The sequence below is a fragment of the Phascolarctos cinereus genome, unplaced genomic scaffold, assembly GCF_003287225.1.
Source record: "Phascolarctos cinereus isolate Bilbo 61053 unplaced genomic scaffold, phaCin_HiC Scaffold_5;HRSCAF=322, whole genome shotgun sequence".
NCBI lineage: Eukaryota > Metazoa > Chordata > Mammalia > Diprotodontia > Phascolarctidae > Phascolarctos > Phascolarctos cinereus.
In genome coordinates, this window is record NW_027555958.1 from 263,185,095 (window position 1) to 263,206,978 (window position 21,884).

The window sequence follows — 21,884 nt, forward strand, 5'->3', positions numbered from 1 at the left end:
GTTGCTAGTGGAGAGATCCAGATGTTGCATTAACTCCACTTACTGTCTCCTGTCCCTGACCAAACTTCAGTCCAGTTACTATAGCTACATAAACAGTGAGGTAGCACAGTGGATAAAACATTGGACCTGACTTCAAGAAGAACTGAGTTCAATTCCTACCTCAGACATTTCCTAGCTGTGAAACCCAAGACAAGTCACTTAATCTCAGTTTTCTCTTTTGTAAAATGGAGATAATAGCACCTACTTCCTTGGGGTTTTTGTGAGGATAAAATTGGCTATTATTTGTAAAGCACTTCATGAACTTTAAAGCACTATATAAATGCTAGCTATTGTATATACTTTCCCTTTTCCATGCCTACGTAGGAGTCTTGAAATAGATCCTTACTCCTTTGATAATTGTTTCAGTCCTGATCAAATGATTTACTTTAAAATGTATGCTATTTGTATAGTCTGTTAGGTTGATGAAAAGTGAGTTTAAGTGATCTTGGAGGTTTCTAGAAGAGCCAAAAGAGGTACATTTATCATCTGATATTCTCCACATCAACCAAGAGATATGTACTGTATTAAGCAATTAAATGAATGTTCTACTCTAATCAAGTTAAATAGACATGATTGCTGCTTTAGACAGATAATACTAACATGAACAATGATAACAGATATATCAACAATATGACAAACATTTAAAGGTTCAGTATAAATATTAATTACATATAAAAAATACATAAGCAATATATTTAAACATAGTAGCAATGAAAAGGAGAAAGCATATTATTTGGTGCAGGGGGAGGCGAAAGAAGGTCATAGATACTGAATACTTCAACAAAGAAATATCAAAAGGAAATTTCTAATTCAGAACTCATAGAAGTCAGATTTTTCAAGCTACTTGGTTGATGAGAAGCAAAGAACAGTTGGTGAACAATGGAGAGCATTGCAGGCATCAAAGACAACTCTAAAGAAAGCTGGTAAATGGGAATGAAATGGTTAAACAAGGTGAAGCAACTTTGTCTCAAAAGAGTCAGGGGGACAAGCTCAGGAGAAGGCAATGGAAAAAAATGAGGTCTAGCTTGACTAAAATTTTTTTCACTTAAACTTCCATGCATCTTATAAATAAGCAAAATAATTTATATAAAGTTTCTGCCTTCATGGAAAAAAGTCATTTTTTTTACCAGCAAAGAACTTTCCCCAAACATATATTTGCAATTATTCAGAAAGTTTTAGAGTCTAAAAAATACAACACAGTGAGCTTAGTACAGTAGGCAACAAAATCCAGAGATCTTAATCCTTGACCAAGCTCTCTCTTAGACAACACCTACATTATAACAACATACTCTCTCAGATCACTTTCAGATTGCTCCCTTCCCGAATTATTTATAGGAGATTGATTCACATACTTACTCAGTATGGGATAAAATATTTCTAATTATATCCAAACATCTTTATATGAATGAGAATTATGCTGGGAGACTAGATTGCCAAAAAAAAGTTTTGCCAACAATATTTTAACTTAAGAAAGAGGAGGAGGCTACATATTTTCCATATTTGATCCTATAAAAGTGCCTTGCAGAATGAGAATGACTTGTCCTTCCACATAAAGCTTCAAGGTAAGTGTGTCTGAGGATAGCTCTGTGTCTGCAAGGAATGGGAATCAGGGAAAGCATGTCTGGCTGTCCACTTGCATGCCACTCATCCTTGGTCCTGCTGTTTCTGGCAGTCCTTTCAGTACAATATCAACTTGATCTGTAGGGATTTTAATTAGGCATTTTAATGTTCCCAGTCATTTTCAAAGGTTCATATTTTAAAGCTAGGCAATTGCTGGAGCCTGAATAAGTCAATCAGAAGGAACTCATTCTTTCTCTCACAGTTCTGACCTCCTTCAAGCTTGCCTCTTCATCTGTAAAACAAAAGGTAAGATCCTATTTCTATTCCCTGGGTTCAGAGAGGTGTGTTTTTTTTATTCAACATGAGTTTTATTATCTCCATTCTACAGATGTGGAAATGAGCAGTGGGATCCCCTGCACTGGAATGTAGAGGGGGCAACCTGTTAATAGTAAAAGCATTTTCCTCTGCATCCCTTAGCACCTGATGTTGCTTCATCTAAGCATACAGATCTTTACTATGAATATGCAATAGTTACAACATAAAGAGGCAGCTGGGGCTTCTGGAAGGGTTTATCATCAAATCCAAAATTTTGCCCCACAAGCAAACATTTTTTCAGGTCTCTAGATAGCATTCATTTTTGTTTCTATCATGAAGGCAATATTTGATACAATATTCTTTTGATGCTCAAATTACAATGAACAGGAAATTGCTGTATTCTGAAATCTTATTCTTTACTTGTAGAGGAAGTGCACATATAACTGGCATTTTATACAGTTTTAGTCAAAAGTGCCTTATGTCAAAATGTATAATTTGATCTTATATTTCTAGAGATGAAGTCTAGTAAATGAGTACACACTGCTGAATTCCCTCCAGTGACTTTGCAAAATATAAATTAAACCTGTTTCTTAATTCTCTACCAGTAAAATGGAGCTAAACATGTTTGTGAAGCTAAGGTAGGAGACAAGCCATTTTAATCTTGTTATTATCCTCACAGTAGTCTGTTTAGCATCAATGGGATGACATTATCAAGTCCTTAAGAAAATTATTCTCAAGAAAATAATTGCAATATTACATTCCTGTTATTATAAAATCCTCTATAATGATGTCAAAAGAGAATTGATGAAAGACATTTAAAGTTGAAAGGGAGAAGAATCTTTTTAAGAAAATGGAGACACTCAAAGCAATAGCAGGAAAACAAAAACTGGAACAAAGAAGTATTGTAATAATTATTTGGGTAATAAGTATAAAGGACATATAAAGAAGGCAGTGAGGTTCAGCAGAAAGAATGCTGTTCTTGGAGTCAAAGCTTGAGGAACAACTCTGGGTTCCCATACCTACTGGCTGTCTCAACTTGGTCAAGGTATTTAAGCTTCTCTGAACCTGTTTTTACATCTGTAGCATGGAGATAGTAACACTGACATTTAAAAAACCACCACCACCAACAACAACAACTCTTCCAAACCCTGGTTTCTTCCACTCCCTTCTCAAATTTTCCTAGAAAGCTTTGGATCTTTCCCTTACTCATATTACATTCTACCTTAGACCTTAGTATCATAGATTTAGAATTAGATGGAACCATGTAGTCCAGTATATATAATAAAAATGCCTAATAAATACATATTTGTATGTCTACATATGTTTAGAACATATATTTGTATATATATTTTAAACATATTGCTTCACAGGGTTGTTGTGAGACAAATGCTTTAAAAAGTATAATGTGCTGTACAAAAGCGAGCTATGTAAACATGAGAAAACTATTTAATAAAAAGTTTTCCAAACAATGGAAAGAACATAGCAATCTTTCTTTAAATAATATAGACTTTAACAAAGCAATTATTTTAATGAAAGAGCTTTCATTTATTACAAAATAATTGCTATTATTTTCATTTTTTCTATTTTCAATTCCCAAAGTATACATTAAGAGTATACTAGGTACCCAGCAATGTGCTAGGAGCTATGGGATACACATAGGAAGTGGAAAGCATGGCCCCCGCCCTCAAGGAGCTTACAGTCTACCTGGGAACACAGGCATACATGAAAAATCTAGAGAAAAATAACTTAGAGATATATCTTGGGTTTTTTTCAATATAAGTTCCCAGAAAAGCAGCTGCTCCCATTCAGTGACACCCCATGCAACCATAGTTATGAAGTGATGCTGTGACAAATGAGGCAGGGAAAGCAGTTAAAAAATGTCACAGTAGGTGAGCCAAAATTCACTGTCTCATTCCAAAGGCATGACTGGTTTCTGACTGCACTAGCAAATGGCACCTGGGATTAACATTTCACCTGAAATAAAGCCAAGAGATTACACATGAACAACATTATGCTTAGAGATAAACTAGTAGGAGAATAAAGTCCAAATCCTGAATTTTCACTGTCCTATCATTTTTTCCCCCTCTTAAAGTCCTCTTCTGTGGAGCCCCAAGTAATCCGCAACCATGAGTTCGGATTCTGAAATGGCCATCTTTGGGGAGGCAGCTCCTTTCCTCCGGAAGTCTGAAAAGGAAAGGATCGAGGCCCAGAACAAGCCTTTTGATGCTAAGACATCAGTCTTTGTGGCGGATGCTAAAGAATCATTTGTAAAGGCTATTATTCAGAGCCGGGAATCTGGAAAAGTGACAGCGAAGACAGAAGGAGGAGCGGTAAGCAAGCTCTCTGTAGGTTATCCCACCTGTTTTGTATCTATTTCATTTATTTCATATTTGTTTTTCTATTTTTCTTAATAGACCGTGACTGTTAAAGATGATCAGGTGTATCCCATGAACCCTCCCAAATATGACAAGATCGAGGACATGGCCATGATGACTCACCTGCATGAGCCGGCTGTTCTGTATAACCTCAAAGAGCGTTATGCAGCCTGGATGATCTATGTGAGTAAATTTTCAAGAGTTCCTTTTTCAGTTATCTCCTTGAAAAAATTCATTTTATTTAGTTATCTAATTGGTTGTTATGTGCTTCTAATTCCTTTTTTCATGCAGACCTATTCAGGCCTCTTCTGTGTCACTGTCAACCCCTACAAGTGGCTGCCAGTGTATAATGCAGAGGTGGTGACTGCCTACAGGGGCAAAAAGCGTCAGGAGGCCCCTCCCCACATCTTCTCCATCTCTGACAATGCCTATCAGTTCATGCTAACTGGTGAGTGATTCAGTTCTTTGTAAAATTAGCTATGTCATCAATTACTGCATAGCGGGTATCTGAGGCTTTTATTTATAGTATCTTTTAAAAATTATATGCCCTCTGCAAAGAAATTTAAATAATGGGATTTAGAGTAAGAAATTAGAGTAGAATCAGAATGTTATTATTTAAGCCAAATCTCTCAAGAGCCTAGGCTACTTATTTGTCATCAATTTTTAGGAATTTTTAAGGGTTCTTAGAGCATGTTATATTATGTTATGAAGATGATACATCATTGACCTACTTTCAAAAGGGCATAAGCTTTGAATTGCTTTCCAGTAGTGGTGATATGTAGTACTGATCCACCCATTATCTTTCATTTGGTCTTGCTTTTGACCAAATATGTTTGTGAGATGGTTGCCTGGGCTTGGGATACAGTCTGTGGCTAGGAAATAGAATTTCCTCCCACTTCCTCTGGGAAGCTAACTGTTCTACATAGAGATAAAATTCCCAACCTTAGTTTCATAAATTAGCACCACATTTTGCTGAACACCAGCAGCTAAGCTAACTAGCTCAAACATGACTTAGTATCTTCTCATCTAATTAGTCAGGGACATGTAGTAGAAAGAGCCCTGGATTTTAGCTTGGAATCCTGGATTGAAATCCTAGTTCTGTCATTTATCACACAGTTCTAACTAGGTGATTTTGGGAGAATCACTTTCCTCTTGGCTTTATTTTTCATCCATAAAGTAAGGAGGCTGAACAAGATTATCTCTAAGGACTTTTCTAGCTCTGACTCCTAGGGTCTTCCTGTGTTCCTGACTTTCCATATTAACCAGGGACTGGAAGAGAATGTCTAATTTAAGTCTGCAGGTGGCAACTAGGGAATAATTCTGGTGATCTAATAACACATAATTAAACCAAAATGAGCTCTTTTTTTGTGCTTAAGAGGATAACCACTTTATGTTTTGCTCACCACAAACACGAGAGATTTTGAGATAAAGGGTGACATGCCTAAATTCAGGTAGTAAAGGATTCTGCTTTTAAATTGTAGTTTTTCTTTGTATATCTATGGATTTGTGAGAGGGTAAGAATAAAACTAATTATATCATAGGCTTCTATCCATTAAAAAAAAAAAAGGATAATTTAAGCTCTCTCCAAAAGCTTGGAATATTCATATGGAAGAGGACAGCATTAGTACCTTCAATTAAATTCATAGGATTATAGAGTGACAGAATTTTTGAGTTGGAAGGGGATCTCAGTGATCATCTAGTCCAGAGGTTGCGAACCTTTGGCCCTTTAGGTCCTCAAGTATGGCCTTTTGACAGATTTGTTCTGTGAAGTTTAAACACAAAGTGCCACACTAGAGGACCTAGAAGGCTGCATGTGGCCTGGAGGCCACAGGTTCCCACCTCTGAATTCTAGTCCCACCCAAATACCCCAAAGAATCCTCACTATAACATGCCCATCAAATGGTCATCCAACCTCTGCTTGAAGACCTTCAGTGAGAGGAAACCTACCAAAGGTCAAGGCAACTCCTTCCACTTTTAGACAGTTCCGATTGTCGGGAAGGTTTCCCCGACATTTTTAAATTCTCTCCGTGAAAAATGATTTCTAGACTCAGAGCTCCACCCCACCTCCCAGCCCTCTTCTGAAAAGTTCTTCAGAAGGACATTACAGATAATAAGATTGCATTGAGTCTTATCCTGGTCAAACTCCAACCAAGACCTGAATTGATTTAATCTTCTCAGGTTTGGGTAGAGACATTCTTCTGCTTCGATAGTCCAAAGCTGAGAGAGTGGTCTGGTTGGGGGGTAGATAGAACAGATATTTCCTCTGTCCAGAGGTAGAATGATTGTGGGATGATGTCAGCCCTTGTTGAAAAGGTATTATACCTGGATTAAATGACCTGAGTCAGGTACTCAAGACCTCATTTTAATACAGTTCACCTCCCAGTGTGTTGACCAATCAGAGTTGATTGGCACCCCTTGGGAACAACTACTCTTCAAGGGGCATACAACCCTGTACCCCCAAATCCCAAATTGAGCCAGTTCTGGATTGGCTCTTTAGGGGGGCCCAGTTCTAGACTGTAACTCTCATGTAATGCATGTCACCAGCTTTGAGAGAAATAAAAATGTGGACACACAACCTAAATAATTTGTTTCTTTCTTAGAACAAACTCTGGGAGAGGTTGACATCTCTTTTGTACTTCCTTTCATTGTTTGTTGTTGTTTAGTTGTTTCAGTTATGTCCGACTCTGTGACGTCATTTGGAGTTTCTTAGCAAAGATATTGGAATGGTTTGCCACTTCCTTCTCCAGCTCATTTTACAGATGAGGAAACTGAGGCAAAAGGGGTTAAAAGACTTGCCCAGGGTCACACCTCTAGTAATTAAGTGTCTGAGGCCAGATCTGAACACAGGTCTTCATGACTCCAGGCCCAGCATTCTATCCACTGTTCCACCTAGCTACCCCTTTTGTACTTCCACTAGATTTTGAGCAAGAAAGAGACATGATCAAATATGTGACAGGTAGATTATTTTTACATCTGTATGAGGAGGGAAACAAGAATAAAAGCAAGATGTCTAATTAAAAATCTTCCTCAGAATCTCTGACAGAAACAGAATTAGGGTAAGAAATGTAATTTGGGTCAGAAAGAGAACCCTGATGATGAGCTCATGTGGCTTCCCATCACATCTAAGGCTAAATACAAACTGCTTTGTTTGGCTCTTTATGACCTGACCCTTTCCTACCTTGTTAGTCTACATAGACTATGTTCTAGGCAACTCTAGCCCTCAAACATGCACTGCAGCTCTTCTGTCCAGCTGTCCTCCAGGCTTAGAATGCTCTATTTCCTAACCTCTACCCTCTAGTTCCCCTGACTTCCTTCAACACCCAGTTCAAACCTCACCTAGAGCAGGAGGTCTTCCCTTGGTCCTCCCTCTCCATCACGCTCCTCCACCCCAGCTGCTAATGCCTTCTTGTCTCAGAGTTCACCCTGTTTAGATCCCTCTACCTAGTTGTTTACTTGTTATCTCCTCCATTAAAATGTAAGCTTCTTGAAGCAGGAGCTGTGTTTTTGCCTTTCTTTGCATTTCCAATATTAAGCACAGTGTCTGGCATATAGCCAGTGCTTAATAAATGCTTTATTAATAAAAACTACTACAATAGTCTAGGTCACAAGGGTGGGGAACTGTGAGGCTGCAGGTTCCCCATCCCTGGCTAGGACAATAAATCAAATGAGTGAGTGTTCCTAAGTTTAGATATTCAAATGCTGAATCTGAAAACCGATACATCATTCTATTGGCAGTCAAAATGTTTTTTTGCCAGGCTGTCAGGACATGTGGGTAATGCACTTACTAAATATCTCTCACTTTCTTTTATCTTTCAGATAGGGAGAATCAGTCTATCTTAATCACGTAAGTATTTTTATGCTAATACCAATGATGCATTTCAGCAGTTATGAAAATGAGACATAAGAGAAGTGGAAAATTTCTCCAGTCATCTAGGAAAGCAGGGGTGGAATCAGAACAGGGCCATACAGCAATTTTCATTTTCATCTAAGTTCTAGATTTTACCTGAATCTAAAATTATGGTCAGAAAGGGGAGAGAGAGACAGACAGACAGACAGACAGACAGACAGACAGACAGAGACAGAGAGAAACTCAGGCATTTCGCATGCTGACCTGTAACACAGGCAACAACCCAGGAAACTCCCAGCTTAGTCTTGGCCTATTGGCTGCTGAGAACAAGAGGAGAAGCTGAGTTTGATCTGAAATAATAACAACAATTTGCATTTATATAGCACTTAATGGTCTACTAAACACTTTCCTCACAAAAGCCTGGTAAGGTGGCTAGCTCAGATATTAATAGCTCCATTTTACTGAGGCTGAACTATTAATGGTCACATTACTGGTGTCAAAGTCAGGATTTGAACTCAGGGCTTCCACGATTAAGTCCTTCTACTGTACCATGTGTCTTCTCCTAAAGGCACGAGTGTAAACAATGAGAGACTGTGAGTACTAGAAGCACTGAAGTTTTGAATCACAATAAACCTGTCTTTGTTTTCATTTTTGTTTTAGCCTGTCTATTCCAGAAAGGGGGCTCTGTTGCCTCTCACAGTGATTACTAGTGAATAGATGGCATCACATTTTTAAATCATACCCAGAGCAATGCACACTATAGGAATATTCTTGTAGCTTTCTGAACATGTAGCTAGAGGAAAATAAGCTCTGCCTGAGGTATCCTTATCTCATTCCTAGATTCTAAGCTTCATAGGAAGGACTGTCTTGCTTAATTTTCCTGTCTCTCAGCATCTAGAACACTGCTTGGGACAGAGGTGCCCAAATGTTTTTTGAAAAATTTTTCAAGAAATGGCATAATTTTCTCCCTTAGAAATAATTCTCAGTGCTTAGCACAATGTGTCCAGAGCTTAGCACATAGTAGGTGCTTAATAAATGCTAGTTGACTGAGTGATTTAACTTAAAATTTAACTTTAATATTCTGGTTTCTTTTTCAACAAGAATTTATTGAATGATATATATGTATATATATATATGTATATACATACATACATACATACATACATATATATGTGTGTGTGTGTGTGTGTGTATATATATATATATATATAGAACCTTGTGGAAAATGAGATGTAGAGTGTTAGAGAAGGGAAAATAAAGGAAATAAAAGGCATGATCTCTGCTTTTTAGGAGCTTACAATCTTGTTTGAAAGATAAGAAATATATTGTTGAGTAACAATGCGAGGCAGCATATGAACTAGTAACCAAATGACAACCAGGTAGCACAGTGGATAGAGCACTAGACCGAGTCAGGAAGACCAGAGTTCAAATACTGCCTCAGACACTTTATCTGGGCAAGTCACCTTACCTTTGCCTCAGTTTTCTCATCAGTAAAATGAGGATGCTTCCCAGGGTTGTTGTGAGGATAAAATAAGATAATGTTTGTAAAGCACTTTGCAAACCTTTAAGTGCTACATAAATGCTATGTATTGTTATTATATCATTAGTGGCACTGATAAATTCTGTGGGAATTTTAAGAAAGGAGAGAATGTTACTAAGGTAAGGACCTTAATGGGGGTAAACAGTGCTTGTCACATACATCTCTCTTTCCCTCCTTGGCCAAAGCCACAACTAGTTCCATATTTTTCTACTTCTAATAAGCATGAAGCTTGAAGATAATGTCAGGTGCCCAGGCAGAAAGGCATAGATAAAGTAGAATCATAGAGTTGGAATCCAAGGTTTTTGTTTTTTCCACTAGTACATAGATGGAGAAAATATAGGTTCTAGTTTAGGGTGACTACTGTTTCTTTGACTGAAGTTCTTGAAGATTTATATTTACTGTGATTCCTGTTTGGTAGTGGAGAATCCGGTGCTGGGAAGACTGTCAACACCAAGCGTGTCATTCAGTACTTTGCAACAATTGCAGTGACTGGGGAGAAGAAGAAGGAAGAGACCGGGAAGATGCAGGTGATTCCATTACCAGAATTGGAATGAAACCTCTTCCTGTGCTCTGAAGTCTATGTACAAAGCCCCTAATATCATAATTTGTTCCTCTTAAGGGGACACTTGAGGATCAAATCATTAGCGCCAATCCACTGTTGGAGGCTTTTGGCAATGCCAAGACTGTGAGGAATGATAACTCTTCTCGATTTGTAAGTTTTCTCATCTCTGTAAGAGATCTGTCTTTGGTATTTATTTCCATTAGCATAGCTAACAATTTGATAAATATATTTGTTTGTATTCCATGTTTTTAATAGCTATACTTTTTTTTTTCATTTCAAGGGTAAATTTATTAGGATCCACTTTGGCACTACTGGGAAACTGGCTTCAGCTGACATTGAAACATGTGAGTGATTAGAATCAACCACCAAAAATATATTTAAATAACTGTCCAAGAAGTAAATGAATTTCAGCAGATGACAATTGATTGCTTGAATCCCCTGAAATATTCTACTGCTTTAAATAATGAAACATAAATTTGTGCAATCTGAACTTCTTTGTTAATTTCTGATTTTGTTAATTATACATTCCCTTTCAGATCTGCTAGAGAAGTCTAGGGTTACCTTCCAGTTAAAGGCTGAAAGAAGCTACCACATATTTTATCAGATCATGTCAAACAAGAAACCAGAACTGATTGGTAATTACCAAGGGAGAAAGATAAAAGCTTTTTAACAACATTTCAATATTTTCCAATGTTTTGAGACATACATTCTTCCTTTACTACAGAGATGCTACTGATCACCACTAACCCATATGACTATGCTTTTGTCAGTCAAGGGGAAATCACTGTTCCCAGCATCGATGACCAAGAAGAGCTAATGGCTACTGATGTAAGTAAATGATAAGAAGCAAAATTGACCAATTTTCTAGTGTATGGCCTTCACAGAACTAAATGTCTTGCAGAGTGCTATTGATATCCTGGGCTTCACTTCTGATGAAAAAGTGTCCATTTACAAGCTCACCGGGGCTGTTATGCATTATGGGAACATGAAATTCAAGCAAAAGCAGAGAGAGGAACAAGCTGAGCCAGATGGCACTGAAGGTATTAGCTAAATCTTCATCTACTTTTAAATAACTGGAGGGAAAAATCTTATCTTTAACTTACGTTACCCTTGAAATTGTGCTGTTAAAATTTCTTCAAGGAAAAAAAAGACACCATCAAAAATTACTTATTATCTAGTATAATAGAGAACTCTGTAATGGAAGCTGGAAGGTGATAGAAAATATACATAATATATGGTCCCTGATCCCAAGGAGCTTTCTATCTAGTTAGAGAGACAGACTATAAATATGTAAAATGATAAGTTCAAAGTAGGTGCTTAATGAGTGATACTGACAATTAATAGAAAAGCTCAGAGGGCTGAAGGCATCATGGAGGACATAGAACTTCCAGGCTTGAAATTGATATTTAAGAATTAAGAATTCAAGTATTTAAGAATTATTGCTGAATTTGTGGTTACCACAGATGGCAACACTATGAACTCAAAAAGTGGATCACATTATATTAAAAAGAACAGTGAATTTGGAATATGGAATTTGGAACCTGGATTTAAATCTTGGCTCTGCCATTACTACTTGTGTGACCTTGAACACATCTCAACCTCTCAGGACCTCAGTATCTTCATCTATAAAATAAGAAGTTTGGACTAGATGCTCTTTCTTTTTCTTTCTTTACTTTCTTTTCTTTTCTTTTTTTTTTTGAGACAATCAGAGTTAAGTGACTTGCCCAGGGTCACACAGCTAGTAAGAGTTTGAGGTCACATTTGAACTCAGGTCCTCCTGACTCCTCTATCCACTGTGCCACCTAGCTGTTCCAGACTAGATGCTCTTTAAGATTCCTTCCAACTCTAAAATCCTGTGATTTGTATGAAAAGCTGTCTGCACAAGTATATTTGAATCAATGACAAAGTTGGTCGGGAGTTTTTGAAAGGCTCTTTTGAAACCTTTGCAAGCATTCTTGTGGTGTTTTAAAAGACCTTCCATACTTCAGTGTTTCAGACCTCTACAACTGCATTGGTAGAAGTGGTCCCTCATCTCACATAGATCTAATAATAATAACTTTATTATTTTTTGTCTGAACTTGCCAAGGGTGTATGTGTGGGGCTTGAATTTTTGTTTGCTTTGATACCAAGTGTATATTTACAATGTGAAGCAACCTCCCAGTATTAGCAACAACAATAATGACAAAAACACTAAATAGCACTTCAATGATTGCACAACTCTACTTGTATTGTCTCATTTGATTTAGTAGATATTCACAAAGCCAAGTCAATAAGCATTTATTAAGCAATTACTATATGCTAATCACTCTACTAAACACTGGGAATAAAAAGAAAAGTAAAAACAGTTCCTGCTCTGTAGGAGCTTATAATTTAGTGGGGAAAACAACATGCAAACAATTATGTACGAAAGACATATAAAAGATAAATTGGAAATAAACATAGAGGAAAAGCACCAGCATTAAGGGAAAGCACCAGGAAAGTCTTCTTCCAGAAAGTAAGATTTTCACTGGGACTTGAAGGAAGGCCAGGAAGCCAGAAGGAAGAGATTAGGGGTGAGAGAATTTCAGACATGAGAACTGCCAGGGAAAATGTGGAGAGTTGGAAAATGGTATATCTTATGTGATGAAAAACAAGGAGGCCAGGGCCACTGGATCATGAAGTAATGTGGAGGAGAGTAAGGTATAAGAATACTGGAAAGGTAGAAGGGAATCATACTATAAAAAGGCTTTAAAAGGAAGTATTTATGAATATAAATACTGAACAAGTTGTGGTATATGAATGTGATGGAATACTACTCTGCTATAAGAAATGATGAGCTCGATGAACTTAGAAAAACATGGATAGACTTGCACAAAATAATGAAGATTGAAATGAGAAGAACCAAGAGAATATTATATAGAGTAACAACAATATTGTTTTAAGAACAACTTTGAGTGACTAAGTCATTCTAAGTATTATAAATACCCAAATTAACTACAAAGGACATATGAAGGAAGACCCTATCTGCATGTAGAGAAAAAATTGATAGAGTATGTATAGAATAGTTTTACATATGTGTGTATTTGTGTCTTATGGTAGTCATCTCTAGGGTAGTAGGGGAGGAGGAGACAGAAGAAAAAATAGAAAAAAGAAAGTTGTAGGATAACTTTATTATATGTTAAGCATAATTGTTAAGCAAGTTGCACATGATAGATTTGCAGTTTCATGTACAATTATCTTTTTTTCCATTCTATTATGTTATGGAAATGCTTGTTTTATTAAGTTCAGAATAAATTTAAAAAAAAAAAAAGGAAATAGAAAGATTTTTATTTGATTTTGGAGTTAAGAAGGAGCTACTGGATTTAAGTGATCAGGAAGTGACATGGTCAGACCTGTACTTTAGGAAGGTCACTTTAACAGCTGAATGGAGAATGGACTGGAGTGAGGACAGACTTAAAGAGGAGAGACCTACTAGAAGACTATTATAATAATCCAGGCATGAAGTAATAAGAGCTTGCATCAGGGTGGTAGCAGTGTCACAGGAGAGAAGGGAACTCTTATGAGAGATGTTATAAAGGTAGAATCTACAGGATGTAGCAATGAATTGAATAAGAAGGATGAAAGAGATTGGGAAGTCAAGGATGATACCTAATCTGAGATGACAGAGAGAATGATAGTGTTCTCAACAGTAAGAGAGAAGTTAGGAAGAAAAGGAGATAAAAGAGTTCAATATTGGACATGTTGAGTTTATTATGTCTACAGAACATCCAATTCAAGATGTCTAACAGGCAGTTGGAAATGCAAGACTAGTGGTCAGAAGAGAGATAAGGGTTAAATAAATAGATCTAAGTATTATGTATATGGAGGTGATAATTGAGAACAAGGATACTGATAAAATTATCAAGCAAAATAGTATGGAGGGGGATGGAAAGAGAGCCCAGGACAGAGCCTTGGGGGGGGGGTGTAACCCATTCCTCACAAGGGTAACCTGGATGAAGAAAGGCAACTGAGAAAAAAGTGGTCAAATAGGTAGGAGAAACAGGAGAGCAGTATCATGAAAACTTAGAGAGATGTGAATATCAAGGGGTAGAAAATAATATTGCATTGAAGGCTACAGGAAGGTCAAGAAGTATGAGGACTGAGAAAAAGCCATGATATTTGGCAATTTAGAGATCACTGGTATCTCTGTAGAGAAAAGTCTCATGATGAGTTTGGAAGCCAGAATACAGAGAATTAAGAGAGTGAGAGCAAAGGAAGTGGAGGCACAAATTATAAATGACTTTCTAAAAGAGCTTAGTCACAAAAGATATACAATGATAGGACACAATTGATCATGTAAGCATTTTTGGAATATGGGGAGACATGAGCACATTTAGGTAGCAAGGAAGCAGCTAATAGAAAGGGAAAGATTGAAGATTAGTGGTGGTAAAGACAATCTTCTGGATGTAGAGTGGTTATTCTTGGCCAAGAGGGGCCACCTCTTCATGTGAGACAGTGAAGAAAGAAGAGATAGTGGCAAAAGACATTTGGATAATATGAGATTAGGAGGAGGGGAGACGAGGAGGCTCTCAGTGAATGTCTTCAAATTTTTTTCAGGGAACTTTGATATAAATACTAACATATAAATAAGATATAAATACTGAGACAGTTGGGAGAGGAGAGCTATGAGAGGCTTGAGGAACAATGAAAACATGTGGAAAAGCCACTGTGGTGAATGAGTTAGTGCGTCAATTAGGGAGGTGTAGAAGGGCTGCCTTGCTGCAATGAGGGGCCAATTGAGATTATGTTAAAAAAATTGTAACAGACCCAGTTAGCATAGTTTAATGATTTTCTCCAGCTATGTTTGGCAATATGTAAATAGGAGCAAAAGCAGTTGAGGGTGGGAGCAATCTAAGCTTTGGGCTTGTCAGAGCAAGATTGGTGATAGGATAAAGAAGCAAAAACTCAGGAGAAAAGGATAGTGTATAGAGTTGAACTGGTTCACCAAGTGGTCAAGATGGGGAAGGGCAGAGAGTACAGGAGCGATGAACTGAGAAAGAACTAGGAGGTGAAGGGATTGGAGGTCATGGTATGAACAAAGAATAGGGTTAAGAATCATAAGGCAGAGGGAAATATGGAGTGATTTCAAGAATTTTAGAGTTCATGAACATGTAAGGTGAGGACTTGTAGGGGACAGCGAAAGTCTTGCTAAAAAAAATTGTCATTGTGTAGTCAAGTTCTTGATGAAATTTTCTGAAATCAGTTATATTGGTTTTCAGAAAAAAGATATACAATTTACAATAAATGTAACATATACATCATAATATATACAATATAAAAATACAATATATGTTGTGTTTGAAGTTTGGTCAAACCCATAGACTTTGAAAGTCATTGTCAGCTCTATACTATGGTGAGGCTTTAGAGGTTAAAAAGTTTCTTTTAATGAGTGAATTTCTTTGGCCTGTTATATTTGTCATTATTACCTTTCTTTCCCCGCAGTTGCTGACAAGGCTGCCTACCTCCAAAATTTAAATTCTGCTGACCTCCTCAAAGCTCTGTGCTACCCTAGAGTGAAGGTTGGCAATGAATATGTCACCAAAGGCCAGACCGTGCAGCAGGTAAATTAGTTTGTTAGCTAGAGATTTAGTTATTGAGCAATCAACAAACACTTATTAATCCTCTACTAGATATCAGGTGAAGCAGTAAATAGAGTGCTGGGTCTGAACTCAGGAAGACTCTTCTTGAGTACAAATCTGGCCTCAGACACTTACTAGCTGTGTGACCCTGGGAAAGTTACTTAACCCTGTTTGCTTCCATTTCTTCATCTGTAAAAATGAGCTGGAGAAGGAAATAGCAAACCAATCTAGTATCTTTGCCAAGAAAACCCCAAATGGGATCACAAAGACTTGGACGTGAATAAAAAACAACTAAACAGCTGGAAGTATCTCAGGCACTTTACTAGGTGCTGAAGAAGATGAAGACAAGAACTTATAAACTATTGTTGGAGATAACATGTACATATATTGAGATATATAAAAAATAAATATCCTTTGCAATTCTCTAATAAAGACAGGAATTGCATGTTGATTGACATATCTGTACTTATCTGTACTTCAGGTGCTCAATGCTGTGGGTGCTCTGGGTAAAGCTGTCTATGAGAAGATGTTCCTATGGATGGTCACTCGTATCAACCAGCAGCTGGACACCAAGCAGCCTAGACAGTACTTCATTGGTGTCTTGGACATTGCTGGCTTTGAGATCTTTGATGTGAGTTAGTAATAATTTAGAAGTTTATAGATTCTGGAGATTGTTCTCCGTGAGATGACTGTGCCCTAAACTAAACTGAGGTTGAGAGAGGATGAAAAATCCTACTGTATAGGACAGGTATTGGCCATATGTTTTAGTGGCAAATCTAGTTCCAAATCTTGTCTGGGTAAAGGAAAGTTGAGCAATAATTGGCTGAGACATGATGAAATCTGAGAAGCCATCTGGTTAGGCAGGATGGTGACATATCAAAACCATCCAAGTACATTGGCAGAAGAAATAAAAGTAATTGAGAATGACTTCAGGAAAAAAATTTCAATAGTTCTTATGGTGTTTTTTAAGAAAAGTGGCTAGTTCGTTCAAAGATTTCAGGAGTTGAAAGTGTAAACCAGGGGGCAGATGGCATAACCGAGAAAGTTATCGCATTACTGAGAAACATTTCACTGGTAGTGAATGAGAAGCTAAAAGAAAAGTTTCCTGAGTTGTTTGAACAAGTGTTGGTGGAAATTTCTAAGCAGGGCTGGAAAGGGAGTAACCAATCAATCACCAGAGGAATGTTACAGCATGAGCACTGCTGATTTTGCCTAGTCAGAGAGAAATGTGGCAGGGGATTATTTATAAAACTATATTTGAGCATAACAAAAAAAGGCAATGTATCATTTTGACTGTTTTCTCCACTGCGCTGCATCTCACCAACTCTAATAAAACTGTGCCATCATGTTTCACTTTAGGGACGTTGACTGAAAAATGAAAGCTATTTAATAATTCAGAAATTATAGTAGCACTTACCTCACGTATTTATCAGGGAACTTCAGTTATCTAGAAAAGAGAACATGGGAATGAGAGCTAGAAGGGAACTAGTCCAAACTCCTATTCTATTTTACAGATTAAGAAACTGAGGTTCGGGGCAGCTAGGTGGCACAGTGGATAGAGCACTGGCCCTGAAGTCAGGAGGACTTGAGTTCAAATCCTGCCTCAAACCAAACACTTGACACAAACTAGCTGTGTGACCCTGGGCAACTCACTTAACCCCAATTGTCAAAAAGAAGAAAAAGGAAAGAAAAAAAGAAAAGAAACTGAGGCTCCCAGAGATTAAGAAAGTTGACAAAGTTATCTAAGAAGAAACTAAGCAGGAATGTCTCAAAGTCCATATCCTAAAGTTCACATGTAGGAGAATCTCTCAGACTTGTATTCACATTCTATTTTTACTTAAAAAAAACAATTATAATAACTTAGGTTATTTGGTTCCAAACACATAGTGGATTAGAACAGTAGGTCTATTAGACTCAAGCATGGTGACAGAAACAAGAAACAGCAGCTGAGAACCTGAAAGAGAGGAAAAAAGTATAAAAAACAGGTTCAAAAACTCAAGAATCACAGTACTCTGTAGATGTTGAGCATAGATAGCCTTGCATATTTCAGTGGCATTGATGGGCATTACTGTATAGTTATGGCATCTTAAAACTCATGAATAAATTATCAAGAACAAATTCGACTATGTTTAGTGTGTTCTATTTATGAAGTCAAGGAAGTGTTGATATAATTTAGAATGATTTCTATCCCAAATAGTTAAAATACAGTAAATTTTGATCCTTAGGTTACTTGAAAAATATTCCACTTGGGTGGAAAACATTCTCTAAGGATACCATATAAACGAGATTCTTCTGTGCATCTCTTCATTCAGTTCAACAGCCTGGAGCAGCTGTGCATCAACTTCACCAATGAGAAACTGCAACAGTTCTTCAACCATCACATGTTCGTGCTGGAGCAGGAGGAGTACAAGAAGGAAGGCATTGAGTGGGAGTTCATTGACTTTGGGATGGACCTGGCCGCCTGCATTGAGCTCATTGAGAAGGTGTGTTTGGCCATTGATCAAATTGAAGGCTTAATGGCCTTCCATTCAAAACTACTGTGGCCTTTGAAAGGGAAACATAGTATTTTGGTACATGTTACGTTTAAAGATTCGCCTTTTTTCTCCTTCACAAGTGAAATATAAATGAAACAGCAAAAAATCTTTCTTCTAGTAATTCCTAGTTTTGAATATCACAACAAGCTGTGTATCTACAGAGATATACAGAAACAAATGTATACATATTTTTTATGCGTACATACATACCTACATATTACATATGTATATGTGTATATATATTTACATATACATATACATATACATATTTAGACTTGAATTGTGATGGTGATTGCCGTAGTGTAGGCAATTCCCAGTCTATTTTATAGAGTTGTCTGCAGCCCTAAGAAGTTAAATGACTTGTCTGGGGTTCCACAGTATTGTGTGTGTAGAAGGTATGACTTGAACTCAGGTCTTTCTGACTCTCAGACCAGATCTCCATCTTTTGCACCACAGTGCCTCTCATATTTGACATGGGTTTGAGACCTGGATCTGCTGCTTGGTCTAGATGACGTTGAGAAAGTTGCTTATCAGGGCAGCTAGGTGGCACAGTGGACAGAGCACCGGCTCTGGATTCAGGAGGACCTGAGTTCAAATCCAGCCTCAGACACATAACACTTACTAGCTATGTGACCCTGGGCAAGTCACTTAACCCCATTGCCTAGCTAAAAAAAAAAGTTGCTTCTCTAAACCTCAGTTTAGCTATTTGTAAACAAATTAATGCCTTCTATATATGTAGGTATATATGTATGTATGTATATATGTATGTATATGCATACACGTGCATGAAAGTGTATTCTAGAGAAACCTAGGTGGCACAGTGGATAGAGAAGTGGGTCTGGAATCAGGAAGACCTGAGTTCAAATCCAGCCTTAAACATTTATTAGCTGTGTGAATTTGGGCAAGTCACTTTGAAACTCTATTTGCCTCAGTTCCTTCAGCTTTGCACCTACTTTCCAGGGTTGTGAGGACCAAATGAGATTATAATTATAAACTGCATAGCACAGGGCCTGCACATAGTAAGCCCTACATAAATGTTAGCATTGATTATTAGTTTTTAGTGTAATCTTCAAATACTTAAATATATGTGTATGTAAAGGTAGACAGATGGATAGAAAGATAGAGAGATAGATAGATAGATAGATAGATAGATAGATAGATAGATAGATAAATAGATGGATAGACAGGTAGATGGATAGATAGACAGGCTTTCTTGTCCCTAAAAAGAGGCTTAATGGGATGGAACATTTTGATTTTTTTTTTGGTAGGTAAGAACTTTTTTTGTATTCTATGTCACTTTTTAATGGAAATTGGGGCATGTGGACCTTGTATTCTGAGGCCTTTCAAAAAGTTTTTAATAAGCATAGCAAATCCTTGAAACCTTACCCAAACACATTAAGGAAAAAAATACCTTGATTAATATCAATTAACTTACAATATTATTTCTATATGCATACCAAATCAGAGAACCATAGATTTAGTGCTAGAAGGGCCATCGAATTTCAGAGGCCACATAGTCCAACAGATGAGATAAGGAAACTAAAGCCCAGGAAAGTTTAGTGGTTTGTCAAAGGTCACACAGCATAGAAATACCAGCTCAGGATTTGAACCCAGGTCTTCTCAATACAAGTCTAGGATCCTTAGCACTACCATGCTGTATCTTTCATCTCAACTTGAACTTAGATAATAATCATGTCTCTATTATCCTCCTTTCAGCCAATGGGGATTTTCTCCATCCTAGAAGAAGAGTGTATGTTCCCCAAGGCAACAGACACTTCTTTCAAGAACAAGCTGTATGAGCAGCACCTTGGCAAATCCAACAACTTCCAGAAACCCAAGCCTACCAAAGGGAAGACTGAGGCCCACTTCTCTCTGATCCACTATGCTGGAACTGTGGACTACAACATTAATGGCTGGCTAGACAAGAACAAGGACCCTCTGAATGAGACCGTGGTTGGGCTGTACCAGAAATCCTCAATGAAAACCCTAGCTCACCTCTTCTCTGGGGCAACTGCTGCTGAAGCAGGTAATTTTCTACATAGTTAAAATTTTGTTAAATTTATATGAGCTGAGCTACAATTGCCCAGGAGGAAGTATACTTTAATTATATGTGTTTTCTTTTCCCTCAGAGGCTGCTGGAGGAAAGAAAGGTGGCAAGAAGAAGGGTTCATCTTTCCAGACTGTGTCAGCTCTTTTCAGGGTACAATCTTCATTTGCCCTCTATAATGTTTCAAAAAACCCTAAAAATTACCATAAAGTTGGTGGGAAAATAAATTCCTTGAAAAGAGTATTTAGAGGACTAGAAAAGATAGATAGATAGATAGATAGATAGATAGATAGATAGATAGTGTTGTATGTGTGAGTATATGTATTAAGTATGTGCCTCACAAATGATAGGAAGCTAAAAAATGATGGGATGCAGTGGAAGCTAGAAAACAGCTCACCAGATAAAGATAGTAGGATTAATATAATTGATAAAGTATTGATACTTAAAGAGTAGGATTCCATGGATGTGTGGGGAGAGGAGGGCTCTGTAGAGAAGAAAATAGATTAAGAAAGTCACAATAAAATGGAGAGAATTTTTCAGCAATGGGAAATAAAAGATGGGAGATAGCTGAAAAACTGGGAATCAGTAAATGAACAGAGGTGATTATATTCTTTATAATTCAATAGACTTTTTTGTTTGTTTGTTTTTGTTGGGCAATGGGATTAAGTGACTTGCCCAGGGTCACACAGCTAGTAAGTGTTATGTGTCTGAGGTCGGATTTGAACTCAAGTCCTCCCGAATTCAGGGCCGGTGCTCTATCCACAGCACCATCTCACTGCCCCTTCAATAGACATTTATTAAGCATCTAATATACATCCCTGTGCCACTGGGACAAAAAGCTTTTTAAATGGCATGGTCCATACCCACAACGAATTTACATTTCACTAGAAAGTTGACATGGTGCTGAAATTAGGTGGTTGCAGAAATATTCAATGGTATAATAATACCTTACCTTAAGAGCTGAAATGGGCCTTAAATATCACCATTTCCTCATTTTTCAAATGAGAGAACTGAGACCCAGAAAGAGGCTTAGAAAAAATTGAAATTATTAGAAAAATATGGTTGTATAATTCTTAGCAAATGTGGGGATAAGAGAAGGAATGTAGAGAAAACAGAATTTAGAGATGGAAGGTATCTTAGAGACCACTAGTCTAACTCCTCCATTTGTAGATGAGGAAACATAGGCCCAGAGATATAAAGTGACTTGCCGAATGGGTCATACAGCTAGTAAAGGACGGAACCAGTTGTATTGAGTCACTTTGGATACCGTTTTTGGACATTTTTCTTCAAATTAATGCATGTCAAAGATCACGTTAATTATCTCCAACAATTGCATGTGAATAAAATGATATATTAATTCAATTACTATGGCCTCCTAGGAGAATTTAAACAAGCTGATGACCAACCTGAGGAGCACTCACCCTCATTTTGTACGGTGCATCATTCCCAATGAAACCAAAACTCCTGG

General features: G+C 37.4%; 1 protein-coding gene across 1 annotated transcript in view; it reads left to right on the forward strand.

Annotated features, from left to right (window-relative positions):
• Positions 1 to 4,040: 4,040 nt before the first annotated feature.
• The window catches only part of LOC110193871 (myosin-1), a 34,969-nt gene continuing 17,125 nt past the window's right edge, over positions 4,041 to 21,884 (forward strand). The window contains exons 1-16 of the mRNA XM_020965893.2: positions 4,041 to 4,244; positions 4,329 to 4,472; positions 4,581 to 4,737; positions 8,106 to 8,133; positions 10,095 to 10,203; positions 10,296 to 10,388; positions 10,519 to 10,582; positions 10,775 to 10,873; positions 10,963 to 11,066; positions 11,140 to 11,278; positions 15,699 to 15,817; positions 16,317 to 16,466; positions 18,148 to 18,318; positions 20,086 to 20,395; positions 20,499 to 20,569; positions 21,796 to 21,883. Of these exons, the coding sequence (XP_020821552.1) occupies positions 4,041 to 4,244; positions 4,329 to 4,472; positions 4,581 to 4,737; positions 8,106 to 8,133; positions 10,095 to 10,203; positions 10,296 to 10,388; positions 10,519 to 10,582; positions 10,775 to 10,873; positions 10,963 to 11,066; positions 11,140 to 11,278; positions 15,699 to 15,817; positions 16,317 to 16,466; positions 18,148 to 18,318; positions 20,086 to 20,395; positions 20,499 to 20,569; positions 21,796 to 21,883 (2,050 nt within the window). The remainder of the gene's footprint in view (positions 4,245 to 4,328; positions 4,473 to 4,580; positions 4,738 to 8,105; positions 8,134 to 10,094; positions 10,204 to 10,295; positions 10,389 to 10,518; positions 10,583 to 10,774; positions 10,874 to 10,962; positions 11,067 to 11,139; positions 11,279 to 15,698; positions 15,818 to 16,316; positions 16,467 to 18,147; positions 18,319 to 20,085; positions 20,396 to 20,498; positions 20,570 to 21,795; position 21,884) is intronic.